This window comes from Lytechinus variegatus, chromosome 1 (assembly GCF_018143015.1).
Source record: "Lytechinus variegatus isolate NC3 chromosome 1, Lvar_3.0, whole genome shotgun sequence".
Lineage (NCBI taxonomy): Eukaryota > Metazoa > Echinodermata > Echinoidea > Temnopleuroida > Toxopneustidae > Lytechinus > Lytechinus variegatus.
The window spans coordinates 71,200,729-71,217,793 of record NC_054740.1 but is presented as its reverse complement, the minus strand read 5'-3'; the positions used below and the strand labels follow the sequence as shown (position 1 = coordinate 71,217,793).

Sequence of the window (17,065 nt, the reverse complement as noted above, 5' to 3'; positions counted from 1 at the left end):
CAGATCCATACATGGTTTGGGGTAGCTGCCCCTACCCCCATTTTCAAACAAGAAAATTTTCTGTTGAATCGTATTGTATTGTTTAGTATCGTCATTTTTGTTCAATTCCCTTGAATATATATCCGATTGATTATTCTGCACTCTTAAATTTTTACTAAAGTAAAATTCATCTTTTCTCACTCGCAGATTTTCCCCATAAAATGCACCGTATCAACTCAGTCCCAGGTAGATATCTGCCTCATTATACGCCACTAAATATAACAATCTTTTTTCATATCTCACTATGATCCATAGTTCTCAAAAATAATAATTTAGGTATGAAATGTAGTGAAAATCAAGGCTATATGAGGGGGTCAATTTATGATAAATACAAAATTCTGACATATTCATCAGTTACATATTCACACGAATTACGCAGCAGTGGGTTGCAGTTTTAAGGTCGTTTTCGAAGCAAAAACAAAATGTAAAGAAAATTAACGATTTACAAACCAGTAGAAACCTTAGAAAAAAAATCATGCAACATCAGAAGTTCGATACATTTTCACCGTTTCAAAAGTTGAGTAATAATTTGCTTCAAAAACACTCCTATTAGCCAGCCTTTACTTCACCTTTAATGGGCCAGATGTCATCTCCTCTGAGTGGAATTGCGAAAGGCTGAAAACAGTTGTTCATATGTATATGAGGTTTAAATATTTGCTCTTTTTTTACATTTATGAATACGAATGATTTTAAACAATTGTGATGAAAATAACATTATCTAAATGAGGGATTTGGTTCTGAAATGGATGGAAAAGCAAAATTTATAATCTATACCATATATTTTTTTAATTTTTGTGTACCTCGCTACCCTCCCCCAACCTAAAATATTGGGGGATGTATCAACAACCACCCCCCCCCCCTTCCCACTTGTGATCGACACCCATGGTCGATAGCTCCGGAATTTGTAGATTTTAGGGGTTTCTTTAAAGCAGAACACTAGTAGGGTAATGCATAGCACAGGTTTTATAAGATTTATCTATTTTATGGGGAATAATTTTGAGCGAAAGCCATAATTTCCACCGGCATTTCAGGCATGCAATAATATATTGTGATTTTTTTTTAAACTCCAAAATGCCATAATCAGCAAACAAAAGGAATCAAGATACAACAAGGGTCCAAGCAGAATTTATATTAAGTTTATCGGTCTCTAGTGATAAAATCCATTACGATTTTTTTTTTCTTTTTAGTATTATGTATTTTATTCATATAATTTGAAAATACATATTGCAGAAAATAACAAATCCAATTACTTCATTGGGTGTTTATTTTAAGTTCATTGTAATACAGCACTATGAACAAAATACTCTCTAATCTGGTAGCACAAAAAGAACTATAATTGCAAAGAATGAACAGAAAAATCAAATTAAGATTAAAAAACCCATACACTTCGTCTCCGTTTGGAAGATATTCTAAGTACATATACTATATGCTGATACTAATTATGATACTAAGTATATTTCCCATAACAATGCCAATAATATTTTTACTAAAAACATATGCAATATACATACTGCAATACCAATACTTATCATACTACTACTACTATTGCTACTACGACTACTACTACTACTACTACTACTACTACTACTACTACTACTACTACCATAATACCACTAATACGACTATACAACGGCTATAACTAATATTACTAAAAGTTCTAATAGTATTACCGCTAATACTACCATAATATAACTGCGTATATTACCACTATTTTGACATTTATGCTCTAAATTGCTATTCCTACTGGTAAATGTGTGGAATTAAACTAATTAATGATATTTCAAATCATTACTATTTTCTCTTAATCACGACAATGACAAAAATTCAATTACAACTAGTATTTGACATGATTTTAATGCTGGACAAGTTGAATTCAAGTAATTTTGAATCAGAGGAACTACACTACTTCTTACACTACGAATCCTGTTAAGTATTTGATTATGATTTCTTCTGCTGCTAAGATTTAAGTCCTACAGCAGTGCCCAATCAAACTATATACTCATGAAAGGCCTAAGAAGCTATGGGACGTCGTACGGGTTTGGGGGAGGTTGAAAATGAAAATATTTCTAGCAAAATAACTGTACATGTTGACTTAATTTACTAAAATTAGATATCCAAATTTGTCTTTCCCGATTGATGAAATGTTGCCATCTGAATTATCCCCATCATATCCCGAGCCGCATCGTGTAAACTTGCGCTCTCAGGTGCATGGGGTGAGAATTTCTTATCTAGATGGCAAAATCGGATGTGAAATAAGAAAGGTATGGCATTTTAAAGTTTCGCTTATTATTCACAAAACAGTGATATGCACAACTCAGTGACATGCAAATGAGTCAGTCGATGATGTCCATCACTCACTATTTCTTTTGTTTTTATAGTTTGAATTATACAATATTTTTTTACAGATTTGACCATAGGGACCAACTTGACCGAGTCATAGTATTAAACAATGCTAATTCCACATGTTCATGGAGGAATTAATCACTGTTTCACTTGAGAATGAGGAGAAAATTTGAATATTTCATATTTCTTATAATAAAACACAAAAGAAATAGTGAGTCGATGACGTCATCACACTCCTCATTTGCATACCAACCAGGATGTGCATATAACTGTTTTGTGAAATTAAGCGAAACTTTAAAATGTCATACACCTTTTTTATTTTACATCCGATTTTGATGAAATTTTCAGTGTTATGCCTGTTGGATTTTACTCTTTTTCTTCTAATTAATTTTTTGTTGAAGTAGACTTGTCCCTAAATCTACTAGGCCCTATACAGACATGACAGAGGGATTCTTAATAGCGCTTAGAAGTGTCAGTGCTGTCAGTTGGGACCTTTCGCAATCATCACGGACGCTAGTATTAGGGTCCCCTAACACAAAAGTTAACGCTTAATCATACACTTGATTTTTAAGATTGATTGTGCATTACAGTCAATAGAATCAAACGTAGAAAACTGCTATACGATCAATGCTAAGTTTTGTGTAACAGGGGGTTACAGGCCCTACAAATCTGCTTTTCGTGTGCAAAATCCCTTTCCGCGACACCCGTACCGCATACATGCATGTATATTACGACTGATGGCTGGAGATATTCAAAATGCAGGACCTAAAATAGATTTATGACATGGAGAAGAAAGTGGTTTTTCAAACAAATCGAGAACATATTGAGTGAGGAAAAACTTACTGAATGAAGGCTTAAATATAGATCATTACAGTCCATCGAATCGATATTACATTTAATGCGGATTATTGGTGGATCACTGGCAATTGATTTCATGGATAAGATCAACCTCTCCAGCCGAACATTTCGCATGCGTTGATATGTACACATCATATGCGATACCTTTGAACTCGTTTCCTTTTGTTTCTTTTGTTTCTTTGTTTCTTTTGTTTACTCCTTATACACAAACGATATGCCTCTCGCACACGATGTGAGGGGCATTATGTTTTACATTCCCCAGAAATGGGGATTAGATTCAAATTCCGGGGGGACCACTTCCATTGATGAGTGGATACCAGGCACGACCATGGGGTTTCGAAAAGTACCCTAAACATGCTAAACAAGGGAAGCAATTCTTTTCCAGATTATGAAAATGCATCTCTTAACAAGTATTTGGCTTGTGAAACCCTACAAGTATTGAATATATATCCCTTATTTCAGCATTTTAAACATCGTTTTGACACCCTTATAACGTTACATAGGCCTATATACGTAACGAACCTGCCCACTCTGTCCCCTTTTACGGGTGGTCGCTACTGGTATCCACTAATCAATGGAAGTGGGCCCCCCGGGCGGCCTCTCGAGCTCTAGGAGGAGTCAAATGTGGCTTTGGAAAGTCGTCCTCAATCGGATAAATCGCTGTTACCATAGTAGCAACCAGAATTTTGCACACGAAACGCATATTGAATGTTTCCGTCGCAGATGCAAAACGAAAAAAAAAATCTCATGTCACACAATTTGCATTGCAGGACTGAGTTTTACGACCATGATGACGGGCCCAAAAAGTCCCTTCCAAAGTCAACGACCGTTGTAAATAAGCGTCCGCGTCCTCAAACGAAAGGTCGGGAGTGTTATAATAATGACTCGACAATTGTTCATCATTCTCTCCGAAGCTTTTCATCGTCATCATAGAACTTTCGTAGTTATGGTAGGTGTGAGGATATTCTTGCTGACTACTAGAAAGGGTAGTATCCAAGTATGTGTGATTGATATCTGTATAACCATCCCGACTGACTGGTGATTGTTCATCAGGTAGTTCTCCTCCGTCGTCTCTGTCTGGAATCATGTATCCAAACTCATCTACTCGTTCATCAGGACCAGATACTGAACAATTAGAGTGTCCCGTCACAGGACTATGGGATTGAGCTAGAAGGTATTCAGGGATAGTTTCATACGGTCTACCAGGAAGAGAATCAGGGTCAGTGGAAGATTCCTGTATTCTTTCTCCCGTAGGTTCTTCGTCTTGCATGTTGTGCAGTCTGTCTGACTTGGCCGTAGTGTCCTGAGGAGAAGAGTTATGGAAAACAAATGTACTGGGCGAATGGATAAAATCACTCAATCCTCGTGTAAAATTCGATAAATATTGTCATCATAGTGAGTGTGATTCGTTGTGAAAAATGTAAGCATAAACATGTAAAACAAATATAAACTAGAATTTTAATTCGTCATGAGGACGAATTAGGTGATCTGTCTCTGATTTTCATGATCACGAATACAATCACCATGTTTATTGAGATCAATACGATGCTCATATTGAAAACTAAACTTTTATTACGAAAAGAACATGTTGAATACTCTTGAAAAGAGGGAAATGAGAATATGTGAAATACATGTAGGTGTAGGCGATACACATTGTACATGTTATAGGCCTATTAAAAACGATTTTAACCTACTTTATTGTGCGATATTTGAACTAATATACCTTGTAATGGTGATTAAGGAACATTTGCGAAAAGTTGAAAAGAAAAAAAAAGAAAAAAAATTATGTTCACTTTTGGATTTGAACCCTCCCAATTGAGCTGCACTGTATCCCATAGACTTTCTACACAAGCAAATTAAGAGGATCTCAAATCCAATTTTGCAAGTGAAATACGGGCATGATCCCGGCATCTGATCGGAAAACGAAGACCACACCTGCGATAGCTTACAATCTCAGCTACAACATACTTCAAGCTCAGAGAAAACCAACCAATAGAAATGGAGATATGGCTCGCGAAATAGAGGAATGTAAAATCCAGTTTTGAGAAAAAGTCATTTCCCATAGAGATTGCACACAAAATGAGCGAAAATGACATGCCTCTATAACTTGCCATTTTTAGGATGATCCATTCCTTTAAAAGTGAATAAAGGCTTAAAATTAGAAAAAGTATGTCCTCAGCTACAACATATTGAAAACTGAGCGAAAATTGACAATTTTTTACAAAGTTAGAGTCAAATTTGCATAATTATAATGACGTCATAAATAGCAAAATGGGAATTTTGAGTTCCGACGCCATTTTGATGATAAAATTTCGGGTCAAATGCGACGTGAAATCACATCTCCCATCCATACTCTATTCGAATATGAAAATAAAATCGGGGTCAACGGACTACTTTAAGAGCTATAATGAATTTTGTATAGGCATGTTTTTGCACATATATTGTCTATGGTAAGTGCGCGCGCGCGCGCGTGCTGTAAATTTTGATGGAGGCTAATTCCTTTATTACTTGTCGTAAAAGGTTGATCAAGGTATCAAATTGTTCAGAATTATATTACCGGTGCATTGATATGAAAAAAATGGCGATCCTATGTTTTATAGTGCCGTTACGCGCGAGAACGCGCGCGTAACCGTGCGCGCGCGCAAATTTTTGAAATGCTTAAAATGACCTGATTCGTACTCTGTTTTGGTCAAAAAGTGATTTTGAGCAATTTAAAATTTTGGCGCGCGCGTACGCGCACGTCGTGACCTTTACATGAACTTTGAGCACATGGACAGTTGACCCTTAACCTGAAGTTTATGTGATGTAAATATTGTTAATTTTTGATAATTGATAATGAAGATATGATTGATAATGTGATTTTACAAAATGGCGTCTAGATGACGTCATGATGACCTTTTGACCTTGAACTTGCTTTATACACATCACATGATAGGTCCCCATATCTGATGATATTTTGAAGATAATTGATGATGTAGATTTGGAGATTTTGTGCTAACAAGAAAAGGGCGGAAAAATAAAAAATAAAGAAAATTCGTACGAAATTAATAGTTGATCTGTCGATTGACAGATCACCTAATTATGTAACTTTTCTAAATCGTTCAATTTTAGTCGGAGATAATGAAAGCATAAGAATATTTTGAGACCAGCAAACATTACAGAACCAAGGAAAGATTAACGACAAATATTGTTGAATAAAAACGGAATCATTCTCCTTAAACATGGAATCGACCTTTTCAATTTCCGGATTCCTTAATTAGCATTGATCAGATTCATTTTCTTTCTTAAGTATTTAAATATAAATCTGCATAAATATTATCAAACAATATTTTCTTCATCAAAATATTTAGAACTGTTGATTTTAAAGAATGAACTTCTGAATCGTATTAGCGCACGTTATGTATGGCAGTCACAGTATCTTCGTTCTAATTTCTACCTTACATGTCCTTTCTAGAATATCAATAATAAAAACAAATCGTAACGCAATCAAATTACAGCTGTCCTATTGTAAAAACAACAACAACAACAAAATTGTATATTACCGTGCCATTACGTGTTGTCTGTTTCCGTCGTTTATATGTTAGGACCGCGCAGGTAAGAATGGCCAGGAGCAAAATGGATGATATAATGGCTACCCACTTGAACATAAGGGCGTCTGATATTGGACCTAATGGGGGGGAAAAAAGATTATTTAGTGATAAGGTGAAATTCTGTTTACCATCAAAAAACATCAGAAAGTACAAAATTGCTGACGCAATCAAGGTCGTTTACTGTTTTATCATGTTTAGTGTTTCCATTCTACTGTATTCATCTCTATGATAGTCAGGGAAATTCTAAATCTCAGTTCAGAATGGTGGATTTTCTTCCAACATCCTGACAGAGAAATTGAGGGGGTAGTCCATTCATATGAAGATCATACACATAAATGAATTTGAAATTGTAATGTAGGTAATGGCACTGGAGGTAAGTCTATTTTGAAGCAAGAGAATATACTAAAGGCACCTGTCTGATTATTGCTAGTATATACCTGCTAGTATATACCTCAATCTTGACTTTCATTTGGATTAAGAGTTTCTTTCCAAATACTACACAATTTTCATCTAGATAGGAAGTGTCAAAAGTAGATTCTATATAGTTTGATAAAGTGCCATTAGATTAAATAAAATATAAAAAATGCATTCATTTGAAAGTGTAACGTACCCGTTGGAATTATAAGTGATGAGGATGATGAAACGGGATCTTCGTGGGTTGTGCTCGCATTTGATGTTGTTGTTGGTGGTAGTGCTGCTGCTAATGGTGATGCTGTTGTTGTTGTTGTTGTTGTTGTTATTGCTGCTGCTGCTGCTGCGTTTAAGAATAAAACATAGTTTCAAGCCAACAACAGGTGATGGTCCTTCCAAAACAGAAAAATGATTATGTATACTTTTGTTTTTATTGTTGTTCTTTTAAATAATCAGTAAACCTCAAATGAAAATTTATTTTGTCGTGCGTAATATAAAGAAAGGTGTCACTAGCCGTACATCGAATAAAAATGTCTGTAACTTTAATATCCATTAACCATTGATGTACAATTCATACCCTCGAGATGATATCAATGATATAAAGAAGTACTGACGGTAAGTTACATAATGTTCCTAGTTACTTAATCTATAAATCTTTCATCGCGGAAAAGGTTAGCCACTTATGCTATAAAGAAATTTGTTAGATTGTTAAATTGCATTGAAATTTTAGGAACCGGGGAGCGTTTCATGAAAGGACTTGTCGGATGTTTTATCCGACAAGTCCTGTTTTATTCGACATTTACAATAGTAACAGTGCTTCTCAACCAATCAGAACCCAGGAAACTAAGTTGTCAGATCTGACAACTTGTCAAACGAAAATATTGATGAAACGCCCCCCCCCCAGGGTTATCATCCGTGGGAATTCGAAAATGGCGTCAACCGTGTAGCCCTGCTAACATTCAAAATATTTTTTATACTCAGCTTTGTATGTTGTCTTTGCATTTCAATCATGACGGAATCCATAACATTCCTGAATTTAAGAATTTATAGAAATATTTTGTGATCAACGACCTCTATTTGAGAATTCAGATGAGTAATAGTTGTCATTGTTACACTCTATGGCCCGTATTATGAAGTCCGGTTTAAATGGACCACAGTCTGATCCTGTGCAAAAATTATGAGGAGCCAAAAATTCAAACATTATGTTATATTTCTAAGTACTTCAGTTATCATTCCCAGACAATGAACAATATTTGAGTGTCAAATGTGTCGATATATTGGATTTGCGCCCCATTTGCTCTCCATATTTAACCATACCTTTTAATCAGGTTTCAATTCAAACCTGACTTCAGAATTCGGGTCTTCAACTGAGTAGAATTTACCCAATATTGCACTCTAAAAAAGGTTTACACAATATTGGGTTAATTGGGAACATGCATGCTGGTTGGGTAAAAAGATGTGTTGAAATAGCCCAATATGGGGTGAAAAAATACCCAGCAAACATGCATGTTCCCTTTTTACTCAATATTGGGTAGAATTTTACTCAGTGTTTTTAGAGTGTGGAGAGAAAGAGAACATGCATGTTTGATGGGTTATTTTTGGCCCCATATTGGTCTATGTTTCAACGCAACATTGCGTACAATTTATAAAAAATATACCAACCAACATGCATGTTCCCATTTTACCCAGCATTGGGTAAACCTTTCTAGAGTGTGTATATTCATCATTATGTAACGTTTCACCGACATTCTGAAAATTAAAGCTATAGCTTTAACCATAGACTTTATAAGGATATTTACAAGTTTATGGAATGTACCGATTGACTAATGGAAATTCATATTTATTTCATAATTGTTCCTTTTTTCTCATTTCGGGACACAATTATTCTTTGTACAGTTTCTTGAAGCAGGATTGGAATAGTTTTTAAATGGTGAATGAGTTGACAACTGCACTCCATTAAGGTAATCATTTAAGTAAAAAAATATTAGAATTCCACCCGTTATATATATCTAAAGATCTTAATTGATATAAATAAGCAAGAAACGTGATAAGGTCATTAACCTGGTTTCTTAGCGACTCGTAGCTGGATCCAGAATCCTGATCTTGTTGCGCTATAATCAGTGGTAAAGATCATGGTGATAGAATTGGTAGATGATATGAAGTCTTGTGATTCTAGGACCTCATTCACCCATAATCCTGTCCAGTCTCGCCATTTTAATCCTTGGTTTGTAAAGCTATCAACGCCATCACCTATGTACACGTGGTCGTGCCCGTTTTCCACGTCGAATGATCTTACAATAACTTCGATGACGTAGCCTTTGTGTGTTCGGATATCCCATAGATAATAGTCGTTGTTTGGGTAATTTGACGGGTTAGGCATTGATCTGAGCGATATCGTATCACCCTCTTGTAATTCAATTATATCTGATGAAAAATTGAATTTAGATAATGTTGCATTTGTCTGTCATTTTCTACCTTTATTTCTACATGGTGATTCTATACAACCTCTTTTTATAATAAATTAAGAGTCAGAAAGAACAGGATCGAGGGTATTTGAATTCCAGTTTATCGTGGCTTAGCCGTGAACCAGAATAGCCTGGTGGTTGAGTCGCTGCCCGGAAAGCAGTAGATGGCAGGTTCGAAACCCACTGGTTCCAATTTTTTCTGACATATGATTTATGATTTTCATACAGATCGAGCATACTGATCTTATGATTTTCATTACAGATCGAGCATACTGATCTTAAACAAATAGGAGTAATGCCGAAAATTTGTTAAACAAACCTCTTTTTAGTTTTCTATGTATATGTAGCTCCATTTTCTTGATTATGTATGTACGCAATTTTCTTTTCGATTTGTACTTCGTAATATTAATTTTTAATACTTAGGTTGATGCACTTGATAAATATTATTGAACTCATCACAGTTCGGTTGTGCAGCATATTTGTCCTTATATCCATTTAATGTCCTTGCCAAGAAACGAATGATATATATTGATTGCAATAACTTGTTATGAATAGTAATATGAAGAATAAAATATCAACAAATCGTGTACATTGATAAAACTAAAATAACAAATTTATTTCAAACCATAACCTACGTTAACAACATTAAAGAAATATTAAAAATCGATTTACCTGACATTTTGGTAGACGATATGGTTATATTAAAATCCATTTTCAAGTAGAATCGCCTGGCTGTAATTCTTATCCATGCTGCATTGCTTACTGATGTCACTAAACTTGGTGGATCTGATCCACTGAATCTTGCTACTTGAGTGTAAGTTGATGTGGAGTCAAAATTTGCGTTACCTCCATCTATTTCAGTCCCATCACCAATTGTAATGAAAACATGTCCTCTTTCGAAGTCAAACTCTTTTATGGATACATTGATCCTCCTGCCAATAGTTGTGTTGAATATCCAAAAGAACTCTTGTTCATTGCTCCGGTTTATATCAAGTGAAAAAATATTGAAATTCTCATCGCCAGTAAGCCAAACATAAGCTATGAAAGAAGAATGAAATAATTGTGAATGTAAAAAAAAAACTTTCATTGTACATTAAGAATGAATTTTGCAGATTGATAGAAATGCCAAATGCGAAATCTTTCTTATGAAAACTCTTTAATTTTCCTTTAACGTCGAAAGAAAATTATAAATATATATAGTCTTTTATACCGCATATTTTGTTTATCCCAACCAATACCGCATTTTTACAATAATACTTCCTCCATTTTACCGAAATTTTATAGCTCTTTTACAGATCGGAACCGATACAGAATACTGCAGGATTGATAAACTTATGATGCTTATGCAAACGTTTTTAGTTTTCAAGAGTCTGCGCCCTTAATGTAAACCTATCCAATTGTATATGGTTTATTGATTTTCCATTCATATACATGTATAATATTTCCCAGATATTGATGTTTAGTGGATGAATAAGAACAACTACAAGATGATCTTTAAAATCTTTAAAGGTTTTCATGGTGGAGAGAATTGAGGTCCTGAAAAGGACTGTCAGTTATCTTTCTTGATAGTTTGGTAGCTCTTATAAGAATAACACAATACAAAAGAAACAAACATATTGGTGCATAATATACAATTGATTTCACGACCCCAATAGATAATTGATATTATATCAGCATCACTGAATCGGCTATCCCCCACCCCCAACTCCAGTGATCATACGATATTATTTCTAATTTTCTATTTTGTATCTTAGTACTCATTTATGTATATATTCTTCATTGTATCTTTTTTTCTGAAATGAGAATACACACACAAAAAAGGCCATTATGATAAAAAAATAATAATTGCGGCAAAGTCAAGTGAATATAAGGGGGCACGGTGATGGAACAAAACAAAGCAGAGGAGCGAGTCACTACAGATGCGTTGAGGAGCACTGGTCATTTAAAAACCTAAAAAAAAAAAATATCGATACAATGAACATATTGGATATTAAAATATCAGCGTATATGAATGGGTTATAATATTCCCGTTACTCCATGTTCTATCCGTAAAATAGACACGGAAAATATCATAAAGGGAGTAATCAAGTAATAATATATTTACCCCGTTCATGAAATTCATACATTTCGGCGTGACATAATGAGTAGGGTAAATGAACATAAATACTAGTCTATCAAGTAATCTTTAACAATCACATTTAGTTTGTTTAAACATTATTAAGAAATTGGGAAGTAGAATAATTATCGTACTCACATTGTTCTGCGCCACATAATTCAGTGGAAAGTAGAAGGCCCAAACAGCAATGGATACAAAAACTAATTCCACAGATAGAATTCATGGCTAACAATTTGATCTGCCGAGCAATGTTCCCTAAATGACAATAAATACGTGGCTAAATACTAAATATCAAGCTGGTTCTTGATATCCTAGTGAATAACAGAAGCGAGTGACGCAGTATCTTTCGCTTTCATACATGATTGTCAACCAAGTAATTATACCAGAATATTCTTAAGCAAGTAATTAACCTAGTATACACTTTGTTATATTTAGTTTGAAGTAATGTGGAGAGGGGTAACGTAGGCTACAATGTATTGCTTTAAACTGATATTGTTTTCACTATCACCAACATCATTATTACTCTCATTATTATTATTATTATTGTTGCAGCTTTTATTCGTAATAGCCATGGTATCCAAACGTTATCACCTTGGCGAAGGTTATAGTATATTAGCACATACACGGTGACGGACTAAACTAGCTTTCTTATGCCGACAGTTTTTTTGAAGGGTTAGTGTATTCTCTCTTAACCAGACATAACTATGAACGTGGTTCCCTATATCATGAAGGAGTATATAATCCATCATTATTTTAACAAAATAATTGAACTTTGTTTAATATTTCCCATTATTGAAAAAACTACTTTTTTGCCCTGTCAGATGAGGAGAACAAGTGAAAGAAGATCACGTGATAAGAAGAAGTTTGCTGGGTTTGTTTCTCGCCTCTGAAAACCGTCACAATCAATGATCATGGATAGCGAGGGTAAACACGCTGTCTAAAGATGGCACATTTGAAGGGATGGTCCAGGCTGATTTTTTTTTCATATATTAATACATAGAGTAGAATTCACTGAGCAAAATACCGAAAATTTCATCAAAATCGTATAACAAATGATAAAGTTATTGAAGTTTAAAGTTTAGCAATATTTTGTGAAAACAGTCGTCATGAATATTCATTAGGTGGGCTGATGATGTCACATCTCCACTTTTTCGTTTTCTTATGTAATTCAATAAAATCATATTTTTTCATTATAACATGTTTCCCTTATAATGCAATAAGTTGCAGCAACAAATATCTAATGCACTAAATCAGTTGTTAATCCAATTTTTCTAGTTCTTGGAGGAAAAAAATTGAATAAACCTAATTTCATATAATAAAATACAAAAGAACATGTGGAGATGTGACATCATATCTCTATGTTTTGATATATAAATACCTTTAGCCCCGACCATCCCATTCAGCCAGGAAGCCCCATCACCTCAGGGATACAATTTACCACCCTGACACCCTCTCTCTAAAGATAAATCAGCTATTGAACAATCAATAACAACGATAAAATTCCGGGATGGATGGGTTCAAAATGTATTGGCATTTAGAATTTTTTTTATAAATTTTAATGAAAAAATGTTTATGTTGTGTTTGAATTGGTCGTTCATGAGCTGAACACAATCGTTAATGATTTTCGTTTGAAAATGCATATGAAACCCTTCATTTGGGATCATTTGAAGTGATTCGTTGAATATTGTTCGAGTTAAAAGCAATTAGTAACTTTCTCCTGGATTCAAAATCCAAACACTAATTCACCAGATAATTCATTCATAATGGCAATCCTTTAGATCAGACTAAAATAGCAATCGCTTTAACAGCCAAAATGGTCAGTAATTCGTCAAGATATCAATGATGGCATGATATTGGTACCGAATACAATTTCGAGTATTTATCCGGCAGGTAAAGTCTCCATGTGTCGCATGTCGTCGCGGTGGGAGCACTTATGCATGGCGAATGACAAGACTCGATTATTGGTAACATTTTCAGATAGATATAATAATAAATTCAATTTCGTATAAAAAGGTTTGTAAAATTGTCAATTATACGACGGAGAGATACGGTTTACCTCTCATATCATAGATGATAGTTATGTTTTATCAATTTTACAAATATATATATACATATTTCATGCATTTGGCAGGTAGATTATATTTTTTATTAAATCAGAGATTCAGTTCTCGGGTACTTCAGCTTTTTCCCACTATGCAACCTCTCTCCCTCTCTTTCTCTCATCTCTCAATCGTCTTCCTATCATATTTCTATGACACTCCCTTGCCATCTTCTCCCCCTCTCCCTCTCTATCTCTCTCTCTCTCTCTCTCTCCCTCTATCTTTCTATCTATCTACCTTGCGCTAATTCAGGCATACAGTATGGAACTGCTTTCGAAGACAACCATGACAATCAAATTGCTCAACGCTGAATATTGCTGTAAGTCTATGACGCCCTCTTTCGTGATGCTTTAGAGGTAACTTCTGCATATCCATACGTGGTTTGAAGCAGCTGCCCTATATACCCCCAGTTTTAAACAAGCGGATTTTCTATTGAATCGTGTTGTACTTGTTTATCATCGTCATTATCGTTAAATTCTCTAAAACATATGACCGATTGACTCTTCTGCACTCCAGAAATGTTTACTAAATTTAAATTCACCCGTTTATGGTATGCTCGCTCGCACATTTCCCCCATAAAATGCACCGCCTTAATTCAGCCCCCTAAAGATATTTGCCTAATTATACCTCACTAAATACAACATCTCGTACAATCTAGTAAAATTTAATACAAATAAAACTTATATGAGGAGGTCTATTTATGATAAGCAGTTACCTAGTAGGTTGATTTTAAAGGTCGTTTCGAAGCAAAACAAAATTTAAAGAAAATTGGAAAATTTCAAACCAATAGAACCCTTAGGCTTAGAAACAAATTTATACAATAACTAAAGTTCAATACATTTTCACCGTATAAAAGTTGGGTATTTGGCTTAAAAAACACTCCTACTTGCCAGCCCGGCTAGCCAGTATTTATTGCACTTTTAACGGGCCAGCTGTCCGGCGTCATCTCCTTTAAGTGGATTTGTGAAATGCTGAAAGTTTGAATATTTGCTCTCTTTTTTTACATTTATTATGAATACGAATGATTTTAAACAATCATGATAAAAATAACATTAACTAAAGGAAGGATTAAGCACTGAAATGGGTGGAAAAGCAAAGATTATAATCTATACCACATTTTGTAACTTTTTGTACCTGGCTACCCTTCCCAACCTAAAGTATTGGGGGATGTATCAACAACCACGCGCATGGTCGATAGCTGCTTTTTTGTAGATTTTTATAGGGGGGTTCAAAGCAGAATGGAAATGCATTAAGAGAAGTTTTGGAGCTTTATCTATTTTATGGGGAATAACTTCGAGCGAGAGACATGATTTCCGCCGCCATTTCAGGGGTTATGGATAAAGAAAATCCAGGCATGCAATAATATATTGTGAAAAGTTTTTCAAGTCTCATAATCAGCAAATAAAAGGAGTCAAGATACAACAAGGGTCCAAGCTGAATATATATTAAGTTTATCAGTCTCTAGTAATAAAATCCATTATGATTTTCTATTTTTAGGAAGTATTTATTTTATTCATTCAATTTTAAAATACGTATTGCAGAAAATAACAAATCCAATTAGTTCATTGGGTGTTTATATGTAAATTCATTGTAATACAGCACTGTGAACAAAATACTGTGTAGTCTGATAGCACACGAAGAACTAAAACTACAAAGATTGAACAGGGAAATCAGGTTGAGATTTAAAAACCGATACACTTCATCCCGGTTTTGAAAAGATATTCTATATGTACTGATTTCCCATACCAATTCCATTACTAATATTCACATTTGTACTAAAAATTCATGCAATATACTACTGCAATACCCGTACTCATATTACTACTTATGTTACTTCTGCTACTGCTACTAGGTCTTCTGCCATTTTAACACTAATACGACTGCTATAACCTATTACTTAAACTACTAATAGTATTACCGCTAATACTGCCACAATATAACTGCGTATACTACCACTATTTTGACATTTATGCTTTATATTGCTATTCCTACTGGTAAAAGTGTGGAATTAAAGTAATTAATAATATTTCAACTCATTACTAATTATCACGACATTGACAAAAATTCAATCACAACTAGTATTTGACATTATTTTAATGCTGGATATGTTGAATTCATCAAGTAATTTTGCATCCGAGGAACTACAATACTTCTTACACTACGAACCCTGTTAAGTATTTTAATATAATTTCTACTGCTGCTAAGATTAAAGTCCCACAGCGGTGCCCAATCAAACTGGAAATTACTCATAAAGGCCTATACTTTACTATAAGTTGAATATACACACGCACAAAGTGAAACTTTGCACAAAACACACCCACCCATTTTTTATGATGGGGAAATTTTCCGTAACTTAAGAAGCTATGAGACATCGTAGGGGTTTGGGGGGAGGTTAAAAATGAAAATATTTCTAGCAAAATAACTGTACATGTTGACTTAATTTACTAAAATTAGATATCCAAATTTGTCTTTCCCGACTGATGAAATTTTGCCATCTGAAATATCCCCATCATATCCCGAGCGGCATCGTGTAAATTTGTGCTCTCAGGTTTGGGGTGAGAATTTCTTATCTAGATGGCATTTCTCGCTGTTAAAGGTCAAGTCCACCCCAGCCAACTGTTGATTTGAATAAATAGAGAAAAATCAAACAAGCATAACAATGAAAATTTCATCAAAATCGGATGTGAAATAAGTAAGTTATCGCATTTTAAAGTTTCGCTTATTTATTCACAAAACAGTGACATGCAAATGAGTCAGTCGACGATGTCCACCACTCACTATTTCTTTTGTTTTTTATAGTTTGAATTACATATTTTCTTTTTACAGATTTGACCATAGGGACCAACTTGACTGAGTCATATAGTATTAAACAATGCTAATTCCACTTGTTCAGGGAGGAATTAATCCCTGTTTCACTTGAGAATGAGGAGAAAATTTGAATATTTCATATTTCTTATAATAAAACACAAAAGAAATAGTGAGTGGATGACGTTACCACTCTCCTCATTTGCATACCAACCAGGATGTGCATATAACTGTTTTGTGAAATTAAGCGAAACTTTAAAAATGGCATACCTTTCTTATTTTACGTCCGATTTTGATGAAATTTTTAGTGTTCTTGTTGGATTTTACTCTTTTTCTTCA

The 17,065-nt window shown here is 34.4% G+C and overlaps 1 protein-coding gene across 1 annotated transcript; it reads right to left on the bottom strand.

Annotated features, from left to right (window-relative positions):
- Positions 1-1,346: 1,346 nt before the first annotated feature.
- LOC121431779 lies at positions 1,347-12,080 on the bottom strand. Its single transcript, XM_041629482.1, has 6 exons — positions 11,961-12,080; positions 10,379-10,744; positions 9,303-9,665; positions 6,783-6,907; positions 4,126-4,543; positions 1,347-1,369 (listed from the first exon to the last, which is right to left on the bottom strand). Exons 1-6 carry the CDS (start codon positions 12,043-12,045, stop codon positions 1,347-1,349), a joined length of 1,380 nt encoding a protein of 459 aa, XP_041485416.1. The 5' UTR covers positions 12,046-12,080.
- Between the last annotated feature and the right edge of the window lie 4,985 nt (positions 12,081-17,065).